General features: G+C 38.5%; 1 protein-coding gene across 1 annotated transcript in view; it reads right to left on the minus strand.

Annotated features, from left to right (window-relative positions):
- Positions 1 to 25,046, minus strand: part of GADL1 (glutamate decarboxylase like 1) — a 164,263-nt gene that overhangs the window by 84,521 nt on the left and 54,696 nt on the right. Inside the window, exons 10-11 of the mRNA XM_037070782.1 lie at positions 24,565 to 24,629; positions 24,183 to 24,264 (exon numbers count right to left, since the gene is read on the minus strand). Of these exons, the coding sequence (XP_036926677.1) occupies positions 24,183 to 24,264; positions 24,565 to 24,629 (147 nt within the window). The remainder of the gene's footprint in view (positions 1 to 24,182; positions 24,265 to 24,564; positions 24,630 to 25,046) is intronic.

Below are 25,046 nucleotides of genomic sequence, written 5' to 3' on the forward strand. Positions count from 1 at the left end.
AATTCAAAAAAATAAGGAGAGGCTTAGGAACCTCCAGGACATCTTTAAACGTTCCAACATCTGAATTACAGGGGTACCAGAAGGGGAAGAGGAACAGCCACGAGTGGAAAACTTATTTGAACAAATAATAAAGGAGAACTTCCCCAGTCTGGCAAAGGAAATAGACTTCCAGGAAATCCAGGAAGCTCAGAGAGTGCCAAAGAAGTTGGACCCAAGAAGGAACACACCAAGGCACATCATAATTACATTAGCCAAGACCAAAATGAAGGAGAGAATCCTAGAAGCATCAAGGGATAAGGGGACAGTCACCTACAAAGGAGTACCCATCAGACTGTCAGCGGATTTCTCAAAAGAGACCTTACAGGCAAGAAGGGGCTGGAAAGAAGTATTCCAAGTCATGAAATCCAAAGACCTACATCCAAGATTGCTCTATCCAGCAAAGCTTTCATTTAGAATGGAAGGGCAGATAAAGCGCTTCTCAGATAAGATCAAATTCAAGGAGTTCATCATCACCAAGCCATTATTATATGAAATGTTAAAGGGACATATCTAAGAAAAAGAAGATGAAAAATATGAACAGTGAAAGGACAGCAAACTCACAGTTATTAACAACCACACCTAAAACAAAAGCAAACCAAGAGGACAGCTAGATCAGGAGTGGAAACATAGAAATGGAGATCACATGGAGGGTTAGCAACAGGGGAGTGGGAGGAGGAGAAGGGGGGAGAAGGTACAGAGAATAAGTAGCACAGACGGTAGGCAGAAAATAGATGGGGGAGGGCGAGAATAGTATGGGAAATATAGAATCTAAAGAACTTGAGACACTACTTTGATTCTATCGGCAATCTCATAAATTAAAGAGAGGGAATGGTGGGGAAGGGGTGTGCAGGGTGGAGGGGAATGAAGGGGGGATATAGGACAAGTGTAATGGCATAATCAATAAAATATATTTTAAAAACTTTTTAAAATAATTATTTTAAAGATGAAAAATTTTTAAATAATTTTAAATAGTGACATTATCCATCCTAATATACATGAAACAGAAATAAAAGCCTAATGGAATAGTATCCATCATTAGTACTTGAATTGCATACTGGTACTGTCTTTCCATTCTATTCTGATTGTTCATTAAAAGAGAAAATGAAAAGTTGATATGATTTACACTTGCCTATATAACTCAAGACCAATTAGGACTGTGGTTCTTAACCCTTGCCAATATTAGAATTATCTGAAGAGTTTAGAAAAAAATGCCAGTGAAGAGCTCTTACTAGATCAAAAAATCAGAATCCCTGGTATGGGGTAAGGGCAATGCTTTTAAAGCTTCTGTGGTGATTCTAATGTGCAGCCAGGATTGAAGATCACTGATTTCAACCTTACATCGAAAAATCCTGGTCCAGACATTTCAGTTAGCATTGGGTTCATGTTGATTAGAGAACTCAGAAGTGATGTGTTTTTGCAAGAGCATATAAACCAAGGTGATTATCTGACTTTCTTTTCTGTGTTATTAGTATCCATTATCAAACTTGTATTTGTATGTGAATACAAGTGAAAAATGACTTTTTCCTATTAACCCAAGTAAAGAGAATATAAGTGGGCTATGGATAGGGCTAGAGTTTTAATCATCTATGAAACACGTCCAAAGATTGTGGCATGGATATGATGTGCAGAAAAAAAAACCTTAATCTATTCAGTTATTTAATTTCCTATTTTTTGTGATATAGATTAAAGCATTGTTTTTTTCAATATTTTATCATATCAACATAGAAATAAGTAAACACAATATGGTAGGGTTAAGATAGAAAAGAAGAAAGTAGGGGAAACGAGGAAGGAGAAAGGAGGAGAGATGAGGGAGGTGGGGAACGTGGGTGAGTTGGGGAACTAAAAATGAGGAGAAAGAGAAGACAAGATGAGATCAAGGCCAAGAGGAAAATGTGATGGGGAAATACAACAAAACCTGGAGTGATGGCTATGCCCAAATGGCATGCTAGAAAGAGGGTGAAAGGGGAGAGATTAGTTGCTGATTTCCTGGTATACCCGGTAATGTGTGCACATCAAAAATGTCCAGTGGTTATGCACTGCTTCTGAGCTCTGAGCATTTCCTGTGTGATTGTCAACTACATCACTTGGCCTCATCATATCTCTACTTCATTCATCTCTAAGTTGAAGATAATGGTACTGCATAGCAGCCCCCCTCCTGAGGATATATATTCATGGCACCAGGTTTAAGTGAATGTCTGTAAAAAAAACCATGTATTAACACTGAACATATTTCTCCAGTCTAGATGGCTTAGTTGCACCTCTTCAAATAGGAGAACCATTGTAAAGTGATGGTGTCTTTCAAATGGGACAGAATAGACAGAGAGTAATGTGTTGTCTTGGACTGAGGCTAGAAGAGCCAGCCATTCTATGGCAGGGCACACTATTGAACAAAATCAGTCTGTGTCTCCAGCGTACTGTGATGCTGTTAACAAGGGCCTGGTTTCTCGTCACATGGTGCTTTACACACCCAGCAGCAAGGCCGCTGGCCTGCACTTCTTGGAGTTTGAGCATCCTCCAGAGGTCTGTCCCCTGAGGCTTGGAATATAGCGAAGAGATGTAGTTTAGATCAGGGAAAAATGCTGTGCAGGAAGGCAATTTCTGAAGCCTAAGTTCCCTGCTCTTCTTTGTATAAATTCCTTTAAAGAGTTGTTGGAAATTGTCACTATTACCGTAACCATGGGGAATCCTACTTAAAACTGGCCTTAAATAACAGTTCAAGATGAATCAGGAAACACTTGGTAAAACCCTTGAATAGAACACAACAGGTACTAGACAAAAACATTTTTTTCAAAGGTTCCTAATAAAATGCAGAACTGTACTAAAATGACAAAGGATTTTTCCACTATACAAACAGACATTTGTCCAGACAGAAGAATCTGTGCATTCACATGTGGCTCACTCAATTTGGACATAAAAAAGGAAAAAATAAATTGCATTCGCTAAGTGCCAACTACATGGTTGGCAATGCACTGCATAATTTTGAACGTGATCTCACTTAATGTCGTAGTAGTTCTTCAAAATAGGAAGTGTCTCTTTTGCAAATACGGTAATTGTGGCTCAGAAAGTTAAGCAACTGTCAAAGTCACACAGGGCACTTGCAAGCCGAAGCAAAATTTGAGCACAAGTCTTGCTGGCCTTCTCAGTCCATAGGTGTATTTACCCACTGAGAAATCACATTTAATCCCCGAATTTCCTGGTTTAAACTGTGGTCTCTGTGACTGGGGAAGGCAAAATCCTCCCCTCTGGCTGTTCTAAAATATAAATGAGCAAAAGATTTCTGTAAAGGGCCAGTTAGTAAATATTTTCAGCTTTGTAAGCCATACAATCTGTGACATACTGATCCAACTCTGTGGTTGAAGCACAAAAACAACCATATAGAATACTCAAATGGATGGGCATGGCTGTGTTCCAATAAAACGTTATTTACAGAAACAGGTGTCAAGCTGGACTTAGGCCAATGGCCATATTTTGCAGACTCCTCCCTATTCTGAGACATACCTATGAGGAGACACTCTGTAGCACAGCTATTTTCCAAAACTTCAACCTATTGTCTTCCACTTTTATTAAGGCAAGCCTTTAATCCCTTCTGACAGTAAATATGTAGCTACTAAAAGAGAACACTTAATTTGGAAAATAAAGTTGCCATGGTTTATTTTCCTTTTAATGGCATTTGGTGATCCAGACTCATGCTGGTTTACAAATTCTAATTTCCTTTTTTTCCCCTCTACACCCCAGGAAGAAAAAAAAATTATTCTGTGATGAAATTGGTTAAATCTGAGTTCACCTTTTGCCTTATGTTAAGGTTGTACTTTGTCTTTTGTGATGGGTCTTGGCTTAAATAATGTGGCAGAAAGGTCTGGGAGTTTCAAACTGGAAACTCACTAAATGCAAACAGCAAGTAGAAGCTACTCATGGTCAAAAAACGAGGAAGGAGGGAAGGAAGGCAGAAAGGAAGGTTCTCTGGTGGGTTAGAAACAGAGGGGGGTGACTTCTAGGATTCTCTGGCCCAGCTGGTCTCTAGATATAAAAATTATGATGAACTGTAATGTCCTGAAGGGGACATTGGACCAGTTATATTAACTTCAAATCCTGAGAGGCAGTGAATGTTTCTGCAGAATTTCTGTATACCCTTGCGCCGCAAGAGGAGAAATCAATAAGAAAAACCTACTGGCAAGGCCTGGGGACAGAACTGAGTCAGGAGGAGATTAACAGGTCACCTTAATCGGCCTGGCTGGGTCTGTGGAAAAGAGTTCGAATCAGCAAAACAATTACCAATAGAATTCCACTTTGTATTAGCCCGATGAGGATTAATCAGTCAGATTTCACCTGTCTAAATCAACAGTTTCTATTTCTGCACATCATGATGACTTTCAAATTCAGAGTTTTAGTCAGGAGATGTCATCTCCTACCTGTCATAGGAGCTGCACGTTTAAGGCATGAACTGCAGAGTGAGCCCAAGTTGTTCTGGATCCAAGTTCTACCCTGACTACTTTTACAGCCTTGGGCATGGTATTTGTGATTTCTGTACTCAGTCTCCTCGTCTTCACAGTGGGCAGAGTAATAGCCCCCACCTCATGGAACTGATATGGGTTTCAATGGGTCACTACATTTATCTGCTCATGTATCTGCCCATCACAGTTGACAAGGCCTGTACGGGGCATGAGAAGAGTGAAGGAGCCTCTAGTTCAATGGAGATGACAGGCTGATGGTATTACCACAAAGGACTTTGTGATACACACTAAATAATTGCTGGGATATAAAAGAGATCTCTAAAACAGCCAAGAAAGCAAGAAGACCCCCTAGGAAAGTTGATGTTTATGCAGAGTTTTATGAGAGAAAAAGTAGGATTCAGGTAGGCATGAAAAGAGTGTGCAGTTTTCCACACAGGGGGAACAACTATCTATAGGAAAATGAATGTACTCTTATGTGATGTCCAAAGACTTCCGTATGCAGCCTGAGATCACTTCCCAGACCCGTCTCCCATCATGCTCCTCCCCAGCTGTAGGTACTTGGCACATGTCAATGCCTAGATACTGCCCTGTTCTACCCCCAGGCTGTACATCTCAATAACTGACTGTTCAGCACAAGCAACATGGGGTGAGGACCTTATCCCTACTCCTGCCCCAAATCCTATCACAAATACAGTCTTTAAACAAAACATCGCCCAGTGTACCCTCTAGAAACACACTGTGGATTGACAGATAGGTCCCAGTCCCAGAGTGACCTCAAATGAACCCTAAATATCTTCTCTCTCCTCTGCTTTATAAACATCCATGAAATTAGTGCAACAATGAAGGACAATATGTTTTCTCTGTGATCTTATCTAGCCTGGCACCATGAATAACATTTTTGGTTCTAAATAATTATGATAACTTATTGAACATAAGTGAGAACCTTTCCCAAGAATGCCTAAAGCAATAGAGGCATTGGTAGTGGCGGTGAGGGGCGGGGATCCTCATAGAGAGAAAGTTAAACTCCACAGGCTCACATTAATTCACTGTCGAACAGTAAAGCCAAGATCAGACTCTAGATCACATGTAAGACTCCTGACTCCGTGAATTCACCACTGATGACAGGCGAGTCATTTCCCCAATTACAATCTTGTCAAGTTAAGAAGACATTTGAAGAACACCACTTCCCTGGAGATCTTCCTCTTGGACCTCGACTGAAGCCTTTAAGTAAAAGGGGCTCTATAAATTTAATCATCGGAATATAAAACCTGCGAGAATAACTAACCCTGTCATGCTTGCTGTTGTGATCTCAGAGGCACAAACAAATCTTTCTCTTTTATAGAAATTCCTGGTTCTTACTAGCTCTTAAAAAATGTTATGTATTTTATTGCCTTTCCCTACATCTCTGGCACGTTGGTTATTGAAATGGCACAAAGATTCTGATAGTACTCTAAACGAATGCATTGGTATTTCTGTAATTGGACATCAAGGGTTTAACCTGCACTATGTGGTGACATCTAAAACTGGTGAGAAAACAGAGAAAATATATGTCAAGGTAAGGTCCAAAGGACATATAATAGTGACATGTGCTACCACATGACAAAGGCCTAATGAAATGGAATGGGAAGAGAATAGCCTTATAAAAAAGAAGCTATGAACCGCTTTCTGATCATTGCTGGAGCTAAAGATGGGTAAGAAGCAATCCATGTTTCCTGCTCTTTTCAGTTTCTGGACCAGCTTTAAAACGCAGCAATCTATTAGTAAGTGGTAATAGCAGGAGATGGAAAACATTTATAGTAGGCACAACTTAGGCTTTGCCCAGTTCACAATGACCCCTTACTCTTCCTCTCAATCATACACCTTACACCACTCTCCTATCCCATTCCCTTGGTCTCAGCTGATTGGACCACAGAGGGAGAAGACTCAGAATGTGGAATTAACACTGAAGGATATGAATTTAGCTTGTACAGGTCGCTTGCACAAAGATGCTATATTTTACTGCATATTTATACTGCAAAGTGTAAGTATGCCCAACACAGGAACTTAAAAACAAATACAATTGTAATGAATTTCAAAATTATATCATTTGGAATATACAAAAATTATGCTTCATTTTTCTGTCACATAAAAACTTATGATTTAGAACTAAATTTATTTCTAATGCAAAATAGCTAATCTGGTCACTTCTAGAAAAAATCTAATTGAGTGGTCTTTCAAAACATTTAGACATAAAACATTTCCTCTGAGAGTTTGCTCTTTAACCTTATTGTGACATTCACAAATGCCACTGAGGAGATTTACCGAATCAAATACAAATACCTTATTAAACTTGAATTACACAAACACTTCATAAAACAAAAAAATTTAGTATAAGGAGTATCCTATCCAATATTTGGGGTATACTTACACTAAAATATTATATGTTGTTTATCTGAAATTCAAATTAAATGGAGCCTCCTTCATTTCCACTTGTTAGATCTGCCAACTGCGCGCTGAATTCAGTTCAGGAGTGAAACCTGCTTCTCCAAAGTGTTCTCTGCTGTGCACAGCGGAGCGACCACCTGCCCCAGTCCCAGCTCCTCTCTGGATGGTCTTTCCACCTTCCTGCTTCCACCTGAAGACCTGCCACGGCTTCTGCTTGTCACACTGGGTGAGTCATGCTCCTTGTTGGCCCTACTCCCAGGCCCCTTCATGCGTCCTTTTTCTGTCACTTTTGGATGGTCTCCCTGCCAGCCACTTGGAAGCTTCAGGAAAGTGGGAGGCCCTCTCAGGAGCCATTAGGTCTTGTTCTAACTCCCCCGCCATCTATCTCGATTCTGCTTTGCCTCATTAACATGCAAGACAGAAAGGAGAGAGCCTTCCCAACTCTCTGAGTCTCACCTAGACCTTGAACCAAGAGACGAAAAATACCCATATGTCCTACACTTATCAGGAAGTTCTATTCTTTCTTGACACATCCATATGTAACATTACCTTCCTCTTCAAACACTTTCCTCCCCTCCTGGGTTCTACAGAGTGTCTACTTGGAACAGAAAATGAAAACTAACAATGGATTATGGACGATAAGATATCAAGAGTCACTGCTAAGTATAAAGGTAAAGACTTGTCCCTCTTATCTATGGATTCATTCTGATCATTATCTGACTACAGTAAAACAAACCAGAATTTTGTCACATCTTAACCATTTCGTAGATTAAAATACCTTCAATAAATCATTCTTGGCTCAGAGATTAAATCAAAACTGTTATTACAGATTAATTGGAAAATAATTTAAATAAGAACACTCCAAAACAAAATTTAAGGAGCTTAGGCAAAACTGGCTTCAATGCAAAATGGCATTGTTATAGAACAAAATATTTCAAATGCAAGGGACAAAGAAAAACAATTAAATAAGTTTAATAAAGGTGTGACTTGAAAAATAAGTGTAGGAAGTGATTCCTAAGAAGATATGTAAAATTAGGAAAAATACTTTAAAACATGTTATTTTAGGTAAAGGTAGAAAACAAAAATAAAAATAAAACAATTAAGGGATGATATATATTCTTCTAATATATTTGAAAATTGCAATAAAATATATTAAATATTTGAGAAATTATATGTTATCAAAATTGACTCAGGAAAATTCTTAATAGTTTAATAAAGATAGGAAAAATGAGCATTCCATGAAGGAAGTATCTCCTCCAAAATGTCTGAGCAAGACTTTCATGGCTAATTTTTCTGGGCATTTCTAAAAACTGGTGGACTATAGTAATTACGCTTTAGCAAAGATGAATGTTTAAAACTGGCACTCAAAATACAATCCACCACAATAAAGCACACACACACACACACACAAATGTGCTCACAGACCCAGAGTAGCTCAATCACATGTGTATGGAGGCAAAATTGAAATACACAAATCCAGCAATACATGAAAGCAGCTTACTGCAATGAAATCGGGTTAATCAGTAATGCAGAACATCTATTAATACATACATATCACACAAAAAGTAAAATAATAGAGCTACCTTATTAGATAATAAAAAGAAACATGGTAAAATTCAATGTTCACTCCTAGATAATTTCTCAAGAGGGTTTACAAAGAATGCATATCATCAGGCAACTTCAATAAACTCACAAAAAAAAAAGAAAGAAGTGCCTTCTATTTACTATTATTACTGAGTATATTTTTGGAAATTCTATCAGGACATTATATTTGAAAATGATATGAAGCTCCTTGAGATATTAGGAAGAACACAAAAGTACAGTTATATACTGATATAATATAATTTTTAAAAATACAAGAGAATAACTTTAAATCTTTCAGAATTTATAAGAAATCCTGTAAAGTAGTTGGATATAAATATTTTACCATTGTTCTCTATACCGGCATTTGCAGTTAGAAGATTACACAAGACTCTATACATAGTTGATATTAACAAACATAGAATTTTATAAATAACCCCAGCAAAACACAGGTAGGCTCTCTATGAGAAAAACATCCCAAGTCTATGGAACTGAAATATTTACAGGTAAAATAATACCACGCCTGTGACTTTTTAACAAAGTACACAGGGGAGAGTAGGAACGGACAGATGTGAAAGCAGATTACACATGAATTGATTCTTATTAAAGGTGCACAGGACTTCATCTCTGCTCTTGCAGATGCTAGAGATTTTTCATAATAAACGGTTAAAAAGAACATTTATGGGAAATAAAAGATATATGAATAAATAGAGAGGCATGCCATTTCCCAGCTGGGATGGCTGATATAATAATACTAAGATGATACATTTTCTCAAATGAACTCATAGGTTTAACAGAACCTTCAGAAAAGCTCAGTAGGATGTGTTCATCTTCAAAAAAAGTTTCCATAATTCATTTGGAATAATATGCAGATGAAAATAAATGATTTTGTTAAAAAGAGTGAATGCAGACTTGATATTTCGAAACCATAATAATTACAGCAACGTAATGATTCCTTGTCTGTACCTCCCAGTGGTTTATTTCTCCCTTGTGTGGGTCTACTATGCTTTTCATTACATGCATTGTATGTGTTGTTACAACGGTTTTTGTTGTCTTCAGTAGGAACACTTGCAGTTCAACCTAATGCTTCATTACTAGAATTGATATGTGCCCAGTTTTGGCTCTTTAATAATCTGCTGTGCTCAGTGTTTCCCATGGGGGAAAGCATGTGTTAATTTATTCATCTTTCATTCGACCTGCAAATGTGTCCAACCTCCTATACGTTAGAGGAGTAAAACATGATGCCGGTCCTAAATGAACTCAAAGGATAGTAGGAGAAATAAGGTTCGAGGAAATAATTCAATGTTTTAAAAAACTTGTTCTCACCTTAAGCAATCTCCCATTTTCCCTCATTCATATGTCAGCTTTGTGCAATATTGAAACTTGTCTGGTGCATCAAATGGAATAACATAAGAAAGTCTGGTTTTGTCTGAATATTTTTTCTATAGTTAAATAGGTATTGTGTGTCACCAAAAGTTGTCAACAGAATAATAGAACCATGGCTGAATGATGTTTCTGAATACCACTATCTCCCAAATGAAGATGGTAACATTAGCAGGTTTAGCTTCCCATCTTTCCAATGAAGTCGCTGATGACCTGAACAGTTATGATTATAAGAGGCATCTGGATGGAATGGGGGAAGAGGTATTGTGCCTTTTTAACATAAGAAAGGACTTCTTAAAACAAAAATGTAACTTCATGAATGCACTGGACGCAACATGCCAGATTAACTGCTTCCATAATAATGGTGACCATCATCAAAGAAATGAATATTTTCAAAGTTCTTTATTTATTTTTTTAAAATATAGTTTATTGATTATACCATTACAGTTGTTCTATTCCCCCCTTCATTCCCCTCCACCTGCACACTCCCTCCCCCACCCTTCTCCCCTCTTAGTTTATAACCACGTGTCTCAACTTCTTTATATTCTATATTTCCCCCACTATTCTCGCCCTCCCCCCTATCTATTTTCTACCTACCATCTATGCTATTTTCTGTGCCTTCTCCTCCTCCCAACCCCCTGTTTCTAACCCTCCATGTGTTCTTCATTTCTATGGTTCCACTCCTGATCTAGCTGTCCTCTTGGTTTGCTTTTGTTTTGGGTGTGGTTGTTAATACCTGTGTGTTTGCTGTCCTTTCACTGTTGATATTTTTCATCATCTCTTTCTTATATAAGTCCCTTTAGCATTTCATATAATAAGGGCTTGTTGATGATGTACTACTTGAACTTGACCTTGTCTGAGAAGCACTTTATCTGTCCTTCCATTCTAAATGAAAGTTTTGCTGGATAAAGCAATCTTGGCTGTAGGTCTTTGGATTTCATGACTTGGAATACTTCTTTCCAGCCCCTTCTTGCCTGTAAGGTCTCTTTTGAGAAATCCGCTGACAGTCTGATGGGTACTCCTTTGTAGGTGACTGTCCCCTTATCCCTTGCTGCTTCTAGGATTCTCTCCTTCATTTTAATCTTGGCTAATGTAATTATGATGTGCCTTGGTGTGTTCCTTCTTGGTTCCAACTTCTTTGGCACTCTCTGAGCTTCCTGGATTTCCAGGAAGTCTATTTCCTTCGCCAGACTGGGGAAGTTCTCCTTTATTATTTGTTCAAATACATTTTCCACTCGTGGCTGTTTCTTTCCCCCTTCTGGTACCCCTATAATCCGGATGTTGGAACATTTAAAGATGTCCTGGAGGTTCTTAAGCCTCTCCTCATTTTGTTGAATTCTCATTTCTTCATTCCTTTCTGGTCAGATGTTTCGTTCTTCCTTCTGGTCCATTCCATTGATTTGAGTCCCATTTTCCTTTCCATCGCTATTGGTTTCCCAGACATCTCCCTTCATTTCAATTAGTTTAGCCTTCATATGTTCCTCTAATTTGTGACTGTACTCTACCAATTCTGTGAGCATCCTGATAAATAGTGTTTTAAATTGGGCTTCTGAGAGCCTGGCAATCTGTTGGTCGCTTAGAGTTATTGGCTCTGGGACTTTGATTTCTTCTTCTGCCATCCTTTGGGCTATTTGTGCCTATTAAGTAGCAGGAATGGAGCCCTAGGTTTTCACCAGAGCAGGGCAACTCGGTCGCTGGGTAGTGACATTGTATGTGGGGGCGGGGTCAAAGAGGGACAATGGCTTCCCTCTGGCGCCCGCCGCCGCGACCCCCACCAGCACCGCAGCCACCACCATCACCAGGGCCACACGCCCTGCTCCACTGCACTCGAGTGTGCCACCGCCGTCAGCCCTCCACCACTGGGTTTGCCCCCTGGGGCCTGTGTGGTCCGTCTCACTGCGGGCGAATGTGCAACCTTGGTCAGTCTGCCCCACACCCCGACTAGGTCCGGGCTGCCTGCGCTCCTAGGTCTGTCCTTCCTGACCCTGCTCGGTTGCTGGCTCTGCCTCTCTTACCGTCCCCGTTGAACAGTTCGTAGCTGTCGGACTTCCGTATAATTCGGTTTTCTGGCCTCTGGGTGTGTCTTAGTTCTCCAAAACTTTTGTTGTATCCAAACTTGGTTGTGGGAGAAGGCACAGTGTTTCCACCTATGCCTCCATCTTGGCGGAAGTCCTATTTTCAAAGTTCTTTAAACCCAAGTGCCTCTGTTTTTTAGATTAAAATAAGGAATAGGACTTGATAAAAAAGGAAAATACTGGCTGTAGAAGAAAAACACATACTAATATATATCATCAGCATATACATAGCATTAAATTAATATGCATCTACCAAGAAAATTTTAATGTGGTTAGTGGATTATAAGTAACTTTTATATTTCTCATTATGCTCCACTCTATGCTATTATGGTCATATATTGCTTTAAAAATAAAGCAATAACTGATAACTGATATTTTAATGGTCAATTCTTCTATTACTAAGTTTTCTAGACCATCTTCTTCAACACAGTTGTTTTCTCCCCGATCCACATTCCTTGAACACCTGTTTTTTTTTTACTTTCTTCCATAATTATACTAAAACTATATTCAATTATTTACTTGAATGATACTTCTCCTTCTAGCCTTTGAGTTCATTTAAGGTAGAGATCATGTCTTACTCATCTAATGTACAGGAGGTTGGCCATATCTGCAAGTTGAATGAGCGATGAATAATTTAACAAATGCTTATCCCTATTGGCAGCACTGAACACAGCAGATTATTAAAAAGCCAAAACTGGGCACATACCAATTCTAGTAATGAAGCATTAGATGCACTGGAAGTGTTCCTGCTGCAGACAACAAAAACCACTGTAACGACACATAAAATGCACATAGTGAAAAGCATAGTAGACCCACACAATAGAGAAACAGGCCACTGGCAGGTACAGAAGAGGAATGGAGCTCAAGGAGTTAAGCCAGGGATGTTTCTATTCCAGGAAAAATTTCAGACTGAGGAAGGACAGCTAATAAAAGAGCCAGATGGTGAGAGGTGAGGGAGCAGAGATCGTGACCTCTACGTGCAGAGACGTGGTATATCGCCATTATGTCTTCTCCCCAGCAGGCATTCCAATGGCTTCAGGAAACAGAGTTCAAAGGCGTTCAGTGTTAGCAAGGGCAGTAAAGTAACGCTTTCTCTTGTTTAGGACCCAGAGGTGCTCACCCTTAAATAGATGTAAAGGTTATATTCTGGAGATCCAGAGAAACTTCAAGTATTGGTCCTGGACTTCTAATTCACCCAGAGTTCCAGAAGAATAAAAACAAAATGCTCTATGAAGAAATATAAATTAAATATTCAGTAAGCCATCAAAAATTATAAGGCTAGCCAATGTGAAAGCCATAAATCACAGATAAAAATAACAGGAATAGTACCACAGGGAATCTAGGTCTTAGAGTTAGCATAGGCAGATTATAAATATATCTGTAGAATATTTATAGAGATAAAAGCTGATCTTAAAAATGTCAACAAGAGCTTAAGGACATATATGTATATATATGCATATATATATATATATATATATATATATATATATATGAAAAAGACTCAGATATTGTAAAACTGGACAGACACAATACAGTAAGAACAAAAGAGAGGGTGTTAACAGCAGGCTAGTATGGCTAATGAGAGAACCAGTGAATTTTAAGATAAGTCATGAAAGTATTCACAATGAGGCATGGAAAGACAAAATTATGAAACATACAAAAAGAGTGAGAGACAGAAAACACAGTGAGAAGTTCTGATATACATTTCATGGGGATGCCACAGAGAGATAAAGGAGGCAGAGTCAGTAATTAAATAACAGTTTTTAAAACTTATGAAACATTGTCCATCCACAGACTCTGGAAGCCCAATGAAGTGAAGATAAGATAAATTGAACAAAATCCATATCTAAAACACTACAGATAAATAGCAGAAAATTAAGGAAAGTCTGAGAATCTTAAAAGAAGTCAGATGAGTAAGTCACTTTACCATCAAAGGAATGGCAGCTAAACAGCTAACTTTCTTACCCAACACTAGCATGCCCGCTCCCCAAAACTGTAAAAGTTCTGAAAGAAAATTACTAACAGAATTCTAGCTCCAGAAAAAAAAAAAAGACATTTTCAAAGAAGAAAAGTTCAAGGGCATATGCTACCTTTTGACTCATGAAATTCCTAAATGTGGTCTCCAGGAAGAAGGACATTTATACTAGATGAAACCTCAGGGATATAGCAAGCAATAAAGATACGTGCACAAAAGTACAGAAAGTTTTTGTAAAACCAGAAAGTTGGAATAACCCATCAACATAACATGGATAAACCAACTGTGGCACACTTATATGGAGTGGCATAAAAGAGTGGAAATGCACACTCATCAGATTGTTTCACAACCTAAATTAATCCTAGGGACAGAAGGTAAATTGGAGCCACAAGAACAAAGCCAAATGGAAGACAACACATACTGTACCATTCTATTCATACAAATTTCAAACAGGCAAAAGTATACTCTATTATTTGAGGATACATAACTGCAAAGCAAAACTAAAAAGAAAAGCATGAAAGTCAATAACAGGAAGGAATACATGAGGAATTTCTGGTTTCCTGTTCTTTGTTTTAATCTGTGTGGAAATACCTGATTATTCCTACTGTGATCATAAATTAAGATTTTCACTTATATTTTATACATATTTTATATGTTTCTTATATTTTATAACAATTAATTGAAAAAAAGACCAACATCTTGCAAACTCCCAAACAGCCCCCAGAGTAAACTACCAGAGAAGAGATTGAATTTCTTTTGCAATCAATAAAACTCCCTAGATTATGATTTACCATTAGCATTGTAAGGGCCTATGGCAGGTATGAATGTAAATGCGCATGTATTTGCTGAATGAGACATATGCACCTTCAATATAAAAAAGATGGTGACTCTTTTAGTTTTCTACTTTTCACTTAGCCCAAAAATAATTTCTTTATTGCATGCCAGTAACAATTTCCATACAAATTAGGGTGTAAACAAATATTAAAAGTCCACATAAAATAAATGCATATGTACCACCTCTGAGTTATGTACAAAATTGGAATTCTTCTCTTATTCACATACACTTGTATTGACCCTTTGAATCACCGGGGAAGAAAAACCTAAAAACCTGACTCCCTGAAACATTTTGGCCTCGAAACAACAAAGCTAGAGAGTGTAATTACGGGCGTCAGGTATGTTTTCAGATATCTTTCTTGGAAAACGACAAATATGACAACTAGAATTGTGCAAAGGAAACCAAATGCAACATTTATTCCAAGGAGCCAAAAGGCTCCCAAGCATCATAACGGAAAGTAGAAATGGAAGAGAAAGCCTCGTTGCAGTAAGATAATAGTCAAATAAGAGGCAAAAGAAACAAAAAAGAGGGATGCTTGGAATGCTTTAAAAATGCTAAAACCAAAATTTGGCCTACGCATGGAGGCAGGTGTAGCATGCTCACTACGGCACGATTTTTTTCCCAGGCTTCCTTTTATACGCTTACCCTCAGGTTTCTCATTTTTGTTAGATTTTAACTTACATAATTTTCCTACTATTTTGAGACCCTAATCAGTTTTGTTGCAAGACAGGTGAGAAAACATTCCATCTGTAAACAGAATCCTCTTTCTGGGGTATTTTTCAATAGCTCATTTTTATCAAATTGGAGTTGACGAAAGGATGCAAAGAGGGAGTTTCATTTTTCCTTTTTGGTCATTTCTTAGGGAATCCGAAGTGTTCTGTGATGACGGGCAGGGAAGCAAAGCTTGGGGCTCCACAGTGAAATGGGGTGGCTGCTATGAAGAATGAATTTTTCACCTGCAAGAATAAACTAGTCAACGAAATAGTAACAGAAGCTTAGATACATTAAACAGATCGACAGCTGCCAGAAAGGTGTGCATGTATGGGGTGTGGGAGAGGGGGAGACAAGATGAAAGACGGTGGAGGGATGAACCAAAGAACATTTGTGCACATCCCATGGACATGAACAACAATATGGGGATTGAGTTAGGGGCGGGGGAGGGGCGGGCGGGGTGGAGATGGGGAAAGGCAGAAAAAGTGGGAACAACTGTAATGGCATACACCATGAAAATAAGTTAAAAACTGGAAAGAAACAAGAATCAGAGAGATTCAGACACTCTTAGGGTTCTCCAGAAATAGAAAAGAAGAAGATATTAAATCTAATTCTGGGCAACACCCCAACTCATCTAAGTCAAACTGATTAAATAAATGTACCTTAATCGGTAGGACCAGGTGGCAGCCACCCAGAGGTCTGAGGGAACTCAGGGGTGAAACTGGGAAATGGTTGGCCAAGACGCTGCATCCTACATTACAAGCAGCCACAGCTAGCAATCTGGCAAATTGTTTATGGCATTCTGTTTATTAGAAGGGGTCAAGAGGGGACCCAGAGAACCTTAGAAAAGCAAGTATCTCTTCCGCTTGTCCAGTCTCCAATAAAGACCAGCATCATCAGACACTAAAACAAAAATAACTCCCTCGGGGAAAGACAATATGGTCTCTGAGAAAGGAAAGTATGAGTCACTGATTTATTATTGGTCTCTGAGGCATGGAGATGAAAGGCCAAATGTTGGCACAGTGTAGAGTAAAGGCTTTTTTTAAAAGAGCCAAAGTGAAATGGGAGATGTGAGGAGGCAATGGATATATCAAGCCATATGGATAAAACAAAGAATTCCTACACCAGTCAAAAACAACTTCTTAGCCTACTAGCAAGAAGGGACCTTTGTAAGACTTGAAAGACATCTGCTTGCCATTATAATGAAACTACTACTTCATACTGCAGGTAACAAATTTAAAATACATTAAAATTGGATGTTTTGGAAAAAGACACAAAGGTCATTTCGGGAAATATTTTTATGGAGCATTACTCAAGTGTCAGGCTTTATACTAAGCAGGTGGTCTACAGCAATGAGTAAGTCCCCTTCTGCCCTTCAGTAGCACAGAATCTACTACACAGGTGATTAAGAGAGCCACAGAATAGGTCCTGCATTGGGACTTGTGTCTATTTGTGACAAGATGATAACTCTTCATTGAAATCAAGGAGTATATTGATAATTATGCAATAACACACCCCTTGGAGCCACAGTTGACAAAGGATTTAATATGGGCATGGATCTAAAATAAAGTATAAATCCCCTTGTTAAAATCAATCACAATTTCAGTAACAACGACTAAACCCTAAACTCTAACGTTATTTTGAGTAGTGGAAAAAGACATAATGGATTTTAAACATGTACCATTCAAACAATAATTATTGTATCTCTTTACCTCATGCTGGAGGAAATAACAGCAATACTCATTATTGCCGAAAACACCATGTGAGGCTTTATTTAATGGGATGCATGCATATAAACGCGTGCATGTACAAATTTCCAACAGCCTCGTAAAAATAAAATTAACTTTTGTTTATTACAATTTACAAACAGGAATTAAAAATGAAAAGGGCTATTTGCTAACCACGAACTTGACCAGGTCTGCCAGTCTTACGGACTTCTCAACCTTATTGAAAAGTCTAAGAAAATTTTTCTCAGCCTAAACAGTTATCAAGCACAAGAGAGCAATGCCCTGTCTACAAGTCAAATGTTTCTTCTTCCTAATCAGTTTTAAATGTGTATCTCTCTCCTCTTTTTTTTTTTTTGCTACATTAGTTAGGAAGCTGTCACTCAAAGAAGTTTATGAGATCATGAGTATTCTCCGACATAAAAAAAAACATTTTTGATGACAAGATTGTTTAGTACTTTCAAACCAAATAATGGCATTTCTATAGGAACTCCACGAGGAAAAACAAGAAAAAGAAATCCTCACAAAAGCAGAGATAGTTTGTTATAGTTCTCAGATAAATCTTTTCTTGCACATTTTTAAATAGCATTAATATTGGCCATTTGCCATATCAATTATCATTCTGAATAGAACTTTAAATGAGCTGAGAGATAGGACATTTTTCCAGGTGTGGTATTGCAGTGAAATTTCTCTGCCTTCTACTGGGGACCGCATTGGGAAATGACATTGGTCTCCTTTTTCTTTTTTTCTCTTTGCGCTGCAGTGTATTCAATTCAATAGTATTGAATGAATCTCCTACTCTTCTACTTTCTGCTGCTCCTTCTCCTAAAGAAAAACTGGGTACTACATTCCTAGCCTTCTCTAGAATAAAGATGAAAGGCAAAGAATTACAAGTTCACTCTTTTTTCCATCTTATTACTTGAAACCTACATAGCCCAGAATTGTATGTCAATACCTCTATTCAAAGAAGATCCCTGAGAAGGAGGTAAAATATATCAATGGATGAAAGTAGAAGAAAAGTATTTACATGTGTGTCTGTTAAGTGTGGGTGTGCAAGTGACTAAATTAACAAAGCCAAATACCCCTGTGATATCAAAGGAGACCCTGTAACACACACACATATATTCATACTCTGTTAGGTAAAAAGTTACGCAACTTTCTAGAAGGAAAAGTTACACAAAGTTTCTAGAAGGAAAATTAGGAAACAAATATAAAAATAGTATCATGAAAGATGACCAGAGCTCTCCTACTTCCAGGAATTTATTCCAAGGAAATAGTAAAGGATGTATACAAATATTCAGCCTCAAAGATAGCAATTGAATCCATAATAGCCAAAAATTAAAACAATCGAATTGGATTGGTCAAGTTAATTATAGTATATCAAAACTACAGAATACTACGTAGCTATTAAAAATGTATATAATGAACATTGGTGTGGAACAGTTGCTCAGTTTTGTTCAACAGGAAAAGCATGTCAAAAGCAAAATATGTTACCAGTTTTCTTTGGATTGGATATGTGTACATATGGATATACTTACATATATATACACACACACACATATATATATATATATGAAAATATGTTAAAGGCTATCTCCAGTTATGTATTCTATATCTCTTTTTCTTCATCTTTCTCCATATCTAAATTTTCTGATTTGCCTATAATAAACTTTCATTACATCTGAAATAAACCTATAAAAATGGACATAATTTTAAAAATTTATAGTATCAAAGTCTCTCTTTTAAAAACTCCCTTAAATAGTCTGTAGCTGATAGATAGGCTTTGTGAATTAGTGAAGAAGTCCTTGTGAATTAATATTGCATGATAATGGTTGGTACAAATGGAGAGGAATAATCCACACTCAAAAAGTCATCTGGTTAGCAGGCTTCATGTTCTCATATATCTGCTAGGTTTCCTAAAACTAAAAGTCTTTCTAACAAACTCTAAAAATCAAAATGCCAATGTTGAGATTTCCCTATACCCATGCAACTCATTCTATGAATACATTGCCTTTTATTTTAGATCAAAGCATCAAAGTTGTCACAGCTCCAAAACAGCCATGTCAATTCAGCAACTACATCTGAACTCAACCTATTTATAATCAATTTTTTAAATCCCTGATTTGCTTTTTATCTCTATGATGCAAAGAGGGTTAGTGATAGTACATTTCAATAGCAACAGTTTTGCTTTGTTTCTAAAGCAGTCTTCTTTACTAAAATGGGAAATTAAAAATGCAGAACACCACCAGCTAGTCAGTCAAGAAAGCAGGACTGTGACTGTTCGGGCTTGGTGGATACAAATTAGGGAATTAGTTTTCCCCTTAACAGGAGCGTATTTACTAAGTAATTTGCTTTCTTTAACTGGAGTCATCCTCTTCCATTAACTGGAGAAGTAAGTCCAAATTAAAATCACCATTCATCAGTTACTGCTGGGGGCACGCTCTAGCCTGTGTAAGGGCCTAGGCAATAAAGCTCATGAACTGTAATTTTAATCATTGTTTAATCAGAGCTCTCAAAAGGAATAATTTGGGGCAGGGGAGAAATGGGAAACTCTTAGTTACTGTGGGCATGAAGGCAGTTATTTCTGAGGACTATATTGATTTATTTACTCATTAAGTTTTTCGACAAATTTGTTTCCCTGTTCAGTAAAAACTTGCTACACGCAGTAAATACAGTGATGAATATCATACCATAGTTCTTATCCTCTTATAGCTTACATTCTAGGGGGAGGGCAAATTGGTACATGAGAAGTCATAATTACAAATCATGGTGAGTACCTCAGGGGAAGGGAACAGGGTCAGAAAACAAATAATGGGGAGATGCCAGTCTACCTTGGGGAGATGCCAGTTTACCTTGGGGAGCCTGGGAACCCTTAAGAAGGAACATTTAAGCTTTGCCACAAAGGATAGCAGTCATTCATGCTCATAATACTCTTCTCTCAACTGTGTTAGCATCACTCTTCCCTGATCTTCCTACACACCCTTAGCCATTCCAGCCCTTCACTGTGAGTTCTTCTTCTATGCGATCTTTAGCTTCTGACACTCTTCAGGGCTAAGTTTTATGTCCTCTACTTTTCTGACTCCAGAGTTCCTCCTAAGGTAATCTATCCCACTCCTATGATCTCCAAAATCATCTACATGTCAATAATTCCCTAATATACTCCTCCAGCCTACAACTATTTTTCTAACTTTGGATCCATGTGTCAACTGCATACATGGCATCTTCATTCGAATATCACACAGCAATCTCAAATTCCACAGAGCCAGTGCTAAAATCAAGATACTTCACTTTCAGATCTTCTCATCCTTTAGCAACTCCCATCTCCCTAAATAGAACCACAGACTCAGTTGCTGTATCATTAATCAGAATATCAACAACGACACTTGCTTCTTTCGCATCGCCCACATACAAATGGTAATCCAGCCCTGTCTTATTGATAGCCAAAATATATTTTAAATTTCACCACATTATTCCATCTCCTCTACTATCAATTCTTCCTTAGATACTGCAAGCCTTTATTTATTCTTGTATTCACTCCTGCCCACCTTCCAATTCATTGTTTTAAATGAACATCTTTCCAGATTACTCCCTAGTTTTAAAACACTTCCACTGTTTTTCCCTGGCTGGTGTGGTTCAGTGGATTGAGTGCCACCCTGCAAACCAAGGGGTTGCCAGTTGGACTCTCAGTTGGGCCACAAGCCTGTGTTGCGAGCCAGGTCCCCAGTGGGGGGTATGTGAGAGGCAATTACACACTGACGTTTCTCTCCCTCTCTTTCTCCTTCCCTTTCCCTATCTCTAAAAATAAATAAATAAAATCTTTCAAAAAAGATTTCATTGTTTTGAAGAGTAAGTCTAAAATCATGAAAATGGTTTCTAAGATCCTGCCTGTTTTATCCACTGCCTAATCTTTTAGTCCTATCCCTTATGCCAGTCTTAGCATTATCCCCTGTGCTTCAACAACAATGGACTTCTTTTAGTATCTAAAATTTAAAAGGACCTTTCTTTTTTGGACTTTGAGCATGATATTTTTCCATTTGGGGCATTTCAGATCTTCCTACTATGTGTTCTCAGAGTAGCACGCTATTCCCCATATCAGATAAAAGTGATTTGGCTGCAAGTAACAGGTTGCCCTATGGAAGTAGTTTCAGCAATAAAGACATTTAATTATCTCATCTCACAAAAAGTCTGAAAGTAGGTACTTCCATGGTTAATGCAACACTGCAGAATTGTTACCCCAAACCAAGACTTTTCCCCTTTCTATTCTGCCATTCTGTGCATGCTCCCTTTTCCTTTCAGGGTCATTCACTGTCTATGGTTACAAGGTCAGAGAACTTCAGGCATCATGTTGTTGGAAGGGTCAGCCCAGCTTTCGAGGCTTAATCGAAACATTCTCCCATCTTGCACAATAGATATCTGGCATCAGACATAATGGCTGGCCATCAGACGGACCTTCCTGCACCTGGGAACAGCCTGGCCCTTTACCTAACCCACTGCCCGGACTCACATCCTGAAATCCTGTGGCAAAAGTCCAGAAGAACAAGAAACTGACCCCTCCCTTATTCCCCTGCAACTCCAGGCATTTTCTCTTTAAAGCCCCATTCTTGCCTCCCTCTGCTGCTGCGTTTGCTTGGACTCAGCCCACCTGTCCTGCAGCTCCAAGTCAAGGCACTTGGATCAGATTATCCAGCTCCCCCCATCTCCATCTCCCGTGAATTTCTAACGGCTGTGACACAAGCACTTTCAAGGCAGGAAAGAAGGAAGAGTGCTCTCCTCTTGTGTGTATCACCTCTAACAAAATGTAGCACTTTTCTTAAAAGTACCCCCACACACATTTCCCCTATATCATATTGGCCATGTTGGTGTCATAGGGTGACTCTGAACTACAAGGGAGACTGGTGAGATGAGTTTGGGGAGACAGAAGGGAAGGAGTTTGGAATGGCTACGGAATCAGCAGTGTCTGACACCTTCTTCAGAATACTTACCAAAATAGTAATTAAAGAATTAAATAGGTATATTTTTTCACTGTCTCCTCTATGAAATTGCACACTCTCAACTATGGGGGACATGTCTGTTTTATGAGCTCAGAATCAGCCCAGTGCCCGGCCTATACAGGCAATCAGTCAGTGTTGGTAGAAAGAATGAATACATGGATATAAAAGGACAACAGAGGCAGAAAACACGTACAAAGGAGAGAGAAAACTGCCAACACAAAGCTTTTAAAGCTGACTGTCATATCTCATTATCTCATGTTCCAACTCTCCATCCCAGTTAATTTGAAAACAGTCTTTCATCCAAAAAAAAAATGCAACTTTTGAAAGTGCTCAATTCTTCACACAATGAATGCAATTTTTCTAACCTCTTAATTCTTGCCAGGTGAGTAGACATGGGCGTAATTGTTTTTATTGAGATCCAGGAATAAATTCTTTTTAAAAAAATACAATTTTAACCTCTGTTATTAGGCCTAGATGATCCAGAAAATTTTAAATTGCTTCAGGTACATAACTGTAAATCAATTCTTGGCTAAATCATTCAAACAGCACTCAAAAAGAAAAATGCATAGGAGGTAGAAAATTATTTAAGAAATTAATCCTAAAATTTTTGGTCTAAATTTTCCACTCCGGAGGGCAGCACACCAACAGATAAGAATGCCATTCAGATGAGCTCATTAGGGACAAAGCTGATAGAAAATGTCTGGCACATAAAAGGATGCTTGAGATATTTTTGTCTTCATAACTAGACCCAAAGAAAACCTGGGTTTACTCCCAAACTCTGTCCTGTCTTAAATATGTAACTATGTTCCCAGTTGAGTAAGTTCTTTTGTTTCCAAACAATACAATAATCTCAAACTATCTTTTTAGTTATAGCATACCATCGTCACCCTACAACTTAAAAACTTAAATGAAAAATAGTTCATTGGAATGGAATACCATCAGTTCATGGGAGCCAGCCTAATAAAACATTAAGGAATAGTGTCATATTCCCAAGACTGTCTCTATCTACAGATGCAGAATCCAGTCTTAGTTTTTGATGGCCATTCTATCTGGTCATCCCAAAACACAAAGGACACCGACATACAAATACAGTACCACAATTTTTTTTTTCCTGTAAAGGGAGGTGTAACTATCCCCACATGCAAGATTAGGTTTCAAATTTTAAATATGGTCTTCATTTGAAATCAAATTCCTTAAAAAGAGAAAATGACTTTAGCATTGGCAAAGGGAGTCCCCGAAGGGAAAAATGTAAACAGATGGCTGAGAAAGCTCACGCACATGCTGCGCACAGATCTTGAGGAGGCCTTTCTAAGAATGAAGCGGCACTTCCCAGCCTGGGCACCTTCCCACAAGAATCCTCATTTAACCCACGGAAAACAAGAGCTTATACCTCTAGCCAAGAAGCAGCTCAACGACTCCTTTCCCACTCGTCTCCCAGTAATTCAGATTACTTTTCGACTCTCCCCAATATTCCGAACAAAGCTGATTACTAAGCACTTGAGACAGACGAGCCTCTAATAAATCAGTGTTCGATGATGAGCCCTGAACTAACATCTTCCCATATAATCGGGCTGTTAAGTCCCAGCTACGCATATTAAGCATTCAATTTAATGTATGACACACATCTGTTCCACTTTCTGAGCGAGCAGAAGTTTCAAGATAACTTAAATCCCAGACTTAATCAAGGAGAAAAAAAATCTTGGCAGTGTTTAAAACTGATTTTTAAAATATAATCCAAATGAGAGTGAGAGAAACCATTTTGCAGTAATGAGATTACATAATGCCTAAATCAAATCGACAAAACTACCTGAGCGGGAGCGTTGGCTCTTTCATCTGAGCCTGTTTATCTTTCCTTTCCATGCCATCAACATGTATCAAAGACTTGTTCCTGTGTCTGGCCCAAAACACCAAAATACAAGCAAAAGCATAGTTTTTGCAAGCCCTGTAATTTAACCCCTCCCACTGCCCAAAGGCCATCAAAGGAAAAACTCACAGATTTGTCTTTCACGAGGAGAGCGCAGCACTGAATTCCTGCCATCAGCATCTTGTGGGGGTTCCAGGCCACAGAATCAGCTCTGTGATATAAAACACGGAAAAGGACAGAGTAGCGAGGGGACCCATTAGTTTCTACTGGAGAAAAGAATTCTACCATCAGCAGCACACATTCCGTACTCACGCCCAAGGTAGTGCTCAACGGGACTCCTCGTCTGAGTACTCTAGGGAGTTTTGGAGTTTGGGGTTCTTTTTCTTCTTCAAGTAAAGCAATTACTTTGGGGTTTTTTTTGTCCATTTTCAGAATGTTACTTAAGTGGGCACAGTCCAAAAAGGTCCCCATGCCTAAATGAGAGACACTGCATCTGGGGAGCTACATTTACCTGTGGATGCCATGCAGAAGCCTGCGGTGCTTCCTGGACATCAAAGCCGAGCCACCCCAAGAAGCCTGTTGAGAAAGTTATGTGAGCAAGACAATGCTATTTCCATGTGATTTGTTCACCAGCCAACTGTCCTAGGAAACCCTGACCTACCACCTCACTCTACCTTGCTATTTTGTTTCAAGCCGATGTTAACCAATTTGTATCCCAGGAAAACTTGGTCACTGGTTCCACTCAGGCAATCACAGCCTCTCATCACAACAGACAGCTCCCATGAACCCTTAGGATTTAAATTCACACATCCCAAAGAAATTGCCGTATTAACCTGTTGAGTTGCATGTGGTCAAAAGGTTTAAAAGACACAGTCTATCCCATCTCAAATCTGATCATCTAAAACAGACAATATCCTTACAAGGCTGAGGTTCTGCCATACACAAGGTACCGGTGCTGATCGTAAGTCAGGGTCTAAGGACTGGCATTCTGCA

Source organism: Sturnira hondurensis, unplaced genomic scaffold (genome assembly GCF_014824575.4).
Source record: "Sturnira hondurensis isolate 20B ecotype Veracruz unplaced genomic scaffold, ASM1482457v3 Scaffold0019006, whole genome shotgun sequence".
Lineage (NCBI taxonomy): Eukaryota > Metazoa > Chordata > Mammalia > Chiroptera > Phyllostomidae > Sturnira > Sturnira hondurensis.